Source organism: Tigriopus californicus, chromosome 12, assembly GCF_007210705.1.
Source record: "Tigriopus californicus strain San Diego chromosome 12, Tcal_SD_v2.1, whole genome shotgun sequence".
NCBI classification, from domain to species: Eukaryota; Metazoa; Arthropoda; class Copepoda; order Harpacticoida; family Harpacticidae; genus Tigriopus; species Tigriopus californicus.
In genome coordinates this window covers 8407002-8414457 of record NC_081451.1, presented here as the reverse complement: position 1 = coordinate 8414457, position 7456 = coordinate 8407002, and the positions used below count along the sequence as shown (strand labels likewise).

Here is a 7456-nt window from a genome sequence, read left to right as displayed (position 1 = left end):
GGTGCCGGGCCCGATTTCTTCTTCTTGAGGGCGGTGGCGGCGGCGGACTTGGCCTTGTCGCCTTTCTTCTTCTGCATCTTTTGGGTCGTCACGCCCACTTAGGACATGGCCAGCCTCCAGGCCGAGTTTCCGGGCCTGCTTTCCTCCTCTGGCGGGGTGATCAAGCCTCTCAAGCCAGTGACACGCACGCACGCACGAACGCACGAATCTAGCTCGATAGGCGGGCCGGCGGGCGTGTCGCCACTCCCGGCCAAATCGGGGCTCTTGTAGAGGTGGGGCGGGGCGAGCTGGGACCGCCTGCCACGGGTTCAGGGCGGCTCGGGATTCACTGCTGGAGCTTGTGGCTCGTCTTTCTCCCGTTTGAGTCCTTCCGTTCTTTCCTGGCAACTTCAGTACTTCAGTACTTCAGTACTTGAGTCCAGTCTCACTCACTTACTCACTGACTGACTGACGGTCGGACTTACTCACGCACGGCCACTGCCCTAGGAGCGGGGCTGGCCAAGTGGCTGGCCCTAATCCAGAGGGGCTAGTCCCGGCTAGTCCAGCGGCTGCTGATAGGCTGGCCAGGCTCAGCCCTGCCGTTTCGGGACTAGCGAACAGGCTGAGCGGGGCGGCCACTAGACTATGTCGGGGCAATAACATCGGGACACCAGGCCAGAGGTCAACGCTAGAGGCACGACGGACGCGGCTAATAGCCCCCCCTTTACNCAGAGGGGCTAGTCCCGGCTAGTCCAGCGGCTGCTGATAGGCTGGCCAGGCTCAGCCCTGCCGTTTCGGGACTAGCGAACAGGCTGAGCGGGGCGGCCACTAGACTATGTCGGGGCAATAACATCGGGACACCAGGCCAGAGGTCAACGCTAGAGGCACGACGGACGCGGCTAATAGCCCCCCCTTTACGCTGTACGAAATATGTTTTACGTTCGGCACTCCAGAGGACGTTTTGTCATTCAGCCTCTGCCAAATATAGGGCCGATTGGGCCAATTCATTTATATTGAATTTTAATGCGTTTGTGCTGTTTTTGGCTAATTCTATCAGGATCATATTTAAGATTAATGCCCCAGGTCACATAATGTCCGGAAAAGGAATTGCGTTCAAGGCCAGGCCAGAGCAATTTATGTAGCAATCTACCGTGCTTCTTCCCGTTTTCTTTGGGCTGTGTGACGTTGCAAATAAGGACCTGTATGGAAAACCCATGGAAATGCAACCAAATGGACAATCAGTTTCCCTCTTTTCCATAAACCGCAGTCAAATGAATATAAAACATGGTGAGGTTGATGTTAATGGGATGGGCATGGTCAGGATTAAAATCCGGGCCCATATCAGTTGGTACTCGCTTCCTATCTGGCTAGATATAAATTAAGTCAGATTTTTGTCAGCCACCCTACCATTGATGCAACACTTTTAATCATCCTTTACTCATTGTACCTTCTAAACTATAAAAACCGAGTAAATTCAACCCAGAAGCCAATCAGGTCACTCATTATGGTCAATGTAGCTCCTTAGACTTCATGGGCAATGTCATCTTAGACTTGATTTCGAAAGCTTATCCAAACTCCTAGCAACATTTCTTCCTAGCAACATTTAATCTCATCAGTCATGTTAACAACATGTAGCAGGCCAATAATAGGTTTTTCCATTGCCCACATGATGGCACATTAAACAAAGTCAAAATTTGCGAACTAAAGATGACTCATTGATTGGCCTTTCTTGACCCTTTCTTTCCCAAAAGGACTTGAAACATATCCCTTTAAAACATGATCAATACTTCTGTCCAAAAAGATATGGTGCCATGATCTGGGCTCAGAACAACATATTTCAGTTGTTAGCAATATTCCACCAAGCAGCTAGGAGTTTAACCAAGGGTCAAGGGTATATCCATGGCAAATCAAGTCAGCAAATCATTGCCTTGCAATCCTCTTCTGCAATATGATTGATTTAACCAATAAGTCTCAAAGCTGTCTTGGTGAGTGGTAAAGTTATTGGTCTATGAATGATCCAAAAGCTAGTTCAAAATTGTAAAATACTTGGCATCTGATTATGGTTTTGAAAAAAAGAGGGATTGAAAAGTGAACATAGTTGGAATACTTAATTCAACTCAAAGGATGACCAACATATCCATGGGCATAGACAAATTCAAAATGAAAAGTATCTTTCTTCAACCTGAACATTCTTGAAATGCCACTCCTCACAATTTCAGTGGGTTTTTCCAGGATTTCTTAGTGTTACTCGGTATGGAATCCCCAACACTTTGGGAGGATATGTTTCACCGTACTTTATCTTCAATTCATACAATATTTGATCAACCGACGGATTTTGTTGCTCTAAGACAATAATCTTCTAATTTAGCATGGACTGAAATTAATCTATGAAAGTCAATTTTTGCTTATTGAATTGCAATGATCAATTGAAATTTGAGTACCATTTGGTTTGTTTCGCACACCTCTTTTATTCTGGATATCCTCAAAATCTGTTGGTTCTATTCCGTTCTCTAAAGTCCATTCGGTGCTATTATACTTAACAATTTGGAGCTCTTCCAAGGAGTTACAAAAGATCCTCGTGTTCATATCCCAAACCCAATGGACCAATGTCATGAGGTGTTAGTCCTCGAAAAACATGTAAATTCTCTTCGAACCCCTATGTTGGGCCATGAAAAACCCTCATATTATTGGTACTCAGTCCCAAAATTCATCGTAATGAAAACCTATATTCACTGAAATGAGTCACCCTGACCATGAGGAGAAATGGAAAAGGGGCCCAACTCGACCCTTACAGGTCTATAAGTAAGCGGCTGCTCTGGCAGAAAACACGATGGTTGGTTCAAGTGTTGCCATTTAAGCATCAGTGAACTGACAATAACTCATATTGGTTCTCTCATTGTTATAGATTAATATATAGTTGATAATCATGTAGAATAATGTCTGGTTCATGGTCTAGACGCAATGGAATATTATTACTGACTTAAATGGATCGATTGGGTATGAAAATATTTTACAAAATCATTTTATTGTTAAGGAAAGCAATGGTTTCTAGATTTACTGACACGTGTTGACCGATGATAATCTACTTGCTTGCCTCTCCAACCATCATTAGAATTTCACGATACTCAACAACATTTTGAACTTGATTCAATTTGACGAAATGAGGGAATGACGACAACCAAAAAAGCTGCCTCCTCCATCCCTGTTCTAAAGTTGTCAAGTGGTCGATTTTTGAGGGAGATTTCTATTCACACTGAACCCCTTTCAATTAAATACAATGAGATCAACAAGAGTCTCACTTGACCTAGCTTCTCCTCCCTGCCTAGATTGATGCCAAACCAGCAACACTTTGCTACATGTAGCTGATGCCACGCACATTTGTGCTGATAGTAGTAGCAATAATAATTGTGGCGCTGCTACTAGAACTTGCCGTGGTAGCAGTCATGCTGTAGAGGTCTCTTAGTGACTTACGCTGTTTCCGAGTACGCATTGCCCCCCTTCTATTAGAGTAGCCGGCCAGCACTCCTCCACCCATTCGCTGAGACAAGGATCGAGTCAGCTGTGGTTGACCTCCCACAAGAGTGGCCGTAGGTCCAGCCCCGGACCCAGTCAATCCAGGCAGAATTGGCAGATTAGGCAGAAGGACGCGCCGCCATTTTTGTCCATGCCTTTGCACGCTCTCTTTAAGGCCACTGACCAGTGGATCATCCACGATCCACATGCTGACATGCATATGGAATGGATAGAGGGTGCCAATTGGCTCAACCTTAGGGGATCCTGTCCACATGTGTATCTTAGGCTGCGATATTTTTGTTGAAAATATGATTTTAAATCGCGTGATGCTTAGGGCTCGAAAAGCTAAGTTGTAGATGTTTTTTTCTCATGTTGGAAGTTATGCGAAAAAAAGAGATTGCTAATGACGTTTCCCTTAGTTTACTCTCGATTGGAGCATGTTTTGTATACAATTAGGTACACCATGTTGTCGAGAACTTTTATCTTTGTCCCATTCTGAATGAACTTCATTGATATCTGGACAACCCAAGGGTTCTGTAAATGGGCCCCAAAAAACTCAAACTTTCAATATTTTCTCGAAACATAGCTTGACACTCTGGAGAGCTCGTATCAGGTAAAAGATTCGTGAGGCCTCATTTGATATTTGATGCAGATGGCGAAAAAAGGTTTGAAGATCTTGGAGGTTGTATCCTACAAATGAGTAAAAAAAATTGGTCTCCAAAAGCTCAGGAAAAAGCCCAAAAAGAAAAAAATCATAAACACGGAAAAGAAAGAACGGATAAGGAAAACAGCGGAAACACGGATAAAAAAAAAAGTGGAAAGAGCAGATATACACACCAAAAAAAAAAAACATTTCCACAAATGCCCCATAATGCTTGTTGCTACCGGCAAAAGAACAATTGGTCGCCTGATTCATTCATCTCCGTTTTAACCATGGTTTACTATAGTGCAACTTAGCCCCCTTACGCTGAACGAAATATGTTTTACGTTCTGCACTTCAGAGGGCGCTTTGTCATTCAGCCCCTACCAAAGAAGGGCCCAATTGGACCAATTTCTTCATATTGAATTACAATGCGTTTGTGTTGTTTTTGGCTAATTCTATCAAAATCTTATTTTCAATTAGTGCCCCAGTTAGCATAGTGTCCGGTAAAGAAATTGCTTTCCGGGCAAGGCAAGAGCAGTTTATTTAGCAATCTACCGTGCCTCTTCCCCATTTTCTTTGGGTCGTGTGACGTTACAAATAAGGCCCTTATACTCAACGGAAATTCTCTCTGATTTGTCACGCAGGTTTTGTCCAGCAAATGAGAAGAAATTGCGCATCTACAGAATTCTGTGGTTCGTTCTATGCCATTTGAAAGATGAGTTGGGCAAAATGCCAGAGTGTAGCTGAGGGCGACGACCTTACCGGGAAAGAAGGGAAACATTCGCGGAATTTTGTTGCTGGATAATTATCAAGTGTGCATGCATGTGCACAGGCCACAGGGCAAAAAGCACAAAGTGCATGCACGTGTGTTATTGTAAAGAGGCGAGTGGCAGATCAGACACAGAAATGAAGTCGCTTTTCGGAGCTGAATAAATATATCTTTATTTCCATCCGTTGTATCAAGCATTAACAGATATACTTTCTATATACTGGGAGGTCGTTCTTTTCGTGACAATGACGGGGATGATGCGAAAACATGATAAATGGATGGATGTCCACGACAGGGAAAAAAAAAACACCAATGCTTCATGTTATATTAGCCATAATCGGAGTAGTAGTAGTATCGGTAGTGGTAGTGGTGAGTCGCGGATTGTTAATGAATGGAAAATCTTGACAATCTTGTGCATCTTGATGATTATGTACACGCACACAAAGAAATACATCATGTATATATTGATATATGTATGTAGTGGGTAGTGGTTCATGCAGCCGGGTTACTTTTGTACATTGATGGTTGATTAAATGGACATCCAGACGCTTATGAGCTAAACATGGTGTTTCTATCGCGACCATGAAGGCGGAGAAGGGGGCGTGTCGATCTTATACCTCAGCCAGAGCGAGCGAGCGAGCGAGCGAGCGAGCGAGAGAGAAAACGGCCAGGGGGCATGTCCAGCCTTTTACTTTAGTGTTTGTGGCAGTGAGATCAGTTGAAGAGGCGTCAAGGGTCTCCCTACCCTATAAGACTACGGTCTCGAATTTAGGCCCTTTCCGTATGTGAATATCGCCCGTGAACTGGACCTCTTGCTGGAGCTCGATGGCCATGACCTTTTGCAACACCAGTAACGAGTAAAAGTTTTGAGCCATGGATTTGCGCAGACGGCGAATGGGCAGATCCGCAAACTTCATGTGATCTTGCTCTTCGAAACGGGATTTCAAGATGGTGTTCAAGTGAGCGGCGCGTTTGTTGAGCACGCGATCCTCGAACTCCTCGATGGTCTCGTTCTCCTGCATCTCGTCCTCCTTGGTGGCGCCCACCGAGGCCGGATTGTAGTCATACTCGGACTCGTGGAACGGTGTAGGCGCACCCGTGGACATGGCCCCGCCCGGTGTGGGCGCGCCCTGTTGCTCGGCGTCCCAGCCCATGTTGGACATGGGCGGATTGGTCTGGTCGTAGCCCATGTTTTCGAATTCGCCGCTGGCATTGGCACCGGCGGTGGCGGGGCCGGTGGCGGTGGCGGTGGCGGCGGGGTTGGAGTCCGTCTCGGCGGCCGGTGGATGGGGGGTATTGGGCGGGAACTGATCGAAGCCGGTCTGTTGACTGGCCAAGGAGGCCATTTCGTCGGCCCGCTCTTGAAAGGGTTCGGGGTGAGGGGTGGCGGGCGCCACCGAGGGCACGGGCGTGTCTTCCTCAGTTTCGGCCGGACCAGGTGTGGCCGGGGCGACGGAGGCCGGGGCAGGTGAGGCCACGGGTTCGGGTTGCGGGGTGGGCACGGGCACTTCCAGTTCCGCCTGCGGGGTGACACGGGAGTGGCGCTGCAGGCGACTGGAGGCGCGAGCCGACTTCTTGGGGGTGGGCGTCTTCTCCTCGGCGCTGGCGTCCTCCTTCTTGCGTTTGGGCGGGCGCCCGGGCTTGCGAGGAGGTGGGAGCTCCTCGTCTTCACCAGGTACATATTCCAGCTGCATGTTTTCGCGCTCAGAGTCGCCCAACATGTCGAAGAACTCATTGGGCGCGGCTGAACTGGTCAGATGGTCCTGGTAGGCCTTGAACATGTCCTTACAATTCAGGGGTCGCCCGGGCAACGCGAACAGCTTCTCGACCCCACCCGTTTCCTTCCAATGCATGAGACGTTTGGTGGGCGGGGCCAGATCCAGCGTGGTCACAATGTCGCCCGTGTCCGACAACTGCGCCTTCATCTCCTCGCCGGCAATGGCCTTGACCTCGTCCACCACCAACTTGCGTTTGCGCTTGGATCGCACGATGCCGCGAATGGCCGAGGCATCCACGGNAGTACATAATACGTACGTAACACGACTTTAAAGTTTTCGAACGAGGTAGCAGCAAACACTCAAACACTTGGCTTGAACTGGAGTGTAACTGAGCAAGATTGTTATTATGCAAATGGAACCATCTTCTAAAATCAAGGAGGCAAGGGGAACAAGTTTGATGTTACATCTCTACGGGCTCTATCCACAGCCATATTCATGCCTGTTTTGTAAAAAAAAATAGTTTACTTTGATTAAAATACGATTCAAGGCATTAAACGTGCAGATCAAAACTCAAGAAAACTGCTTCTCTTTTTTAGCCATTCGTACGTATCACATAGGCAATTGCATTTTCGATGCAGCACGACGTATTCGGAAATTTAGGCAAGGGCTGGTACCATCAGCAAACAAACTTGCCGCCTGCCAATGCCAGTGATGCAAAATTGGCGTTTCCAACTGGTTTTACCGAAGCTGACCTTTCCTCAAATAGCAATGCGAAAGAGGGGTTAGCTTCTAAAGGAAACGTCTTTGAAGTCCCAAACTTGCATCCCTGACTCT

At 47.0% G+C, this 7456-nt stretch overlaps 1 protein-coding gene across 1 annotated transcript in view; it reads right to left on the bottom strand.

Moving 5' to 3' along the window:
• Positions 1-5061: 5061 nt before the first annotated feature.
• The window catches only part of LOC131891259 (double-strand-break repair protein rad21 homolog), a 3198-nt gene continuing 803 nt past the window's right edge, over positions 5062-7456 (bottom strand). The window contains exon 2 of the mRNA XM_059240791.1: positions 5062-6947. Within this exon, the coding sequence (XP_059096774.1) occupies positions 5651-6947 (1297 nt within the window). The 3' untranslated portion in view covers positions 5062-5650. The remainder of the gene's footprint in view (positions 6948-7456) is intronic.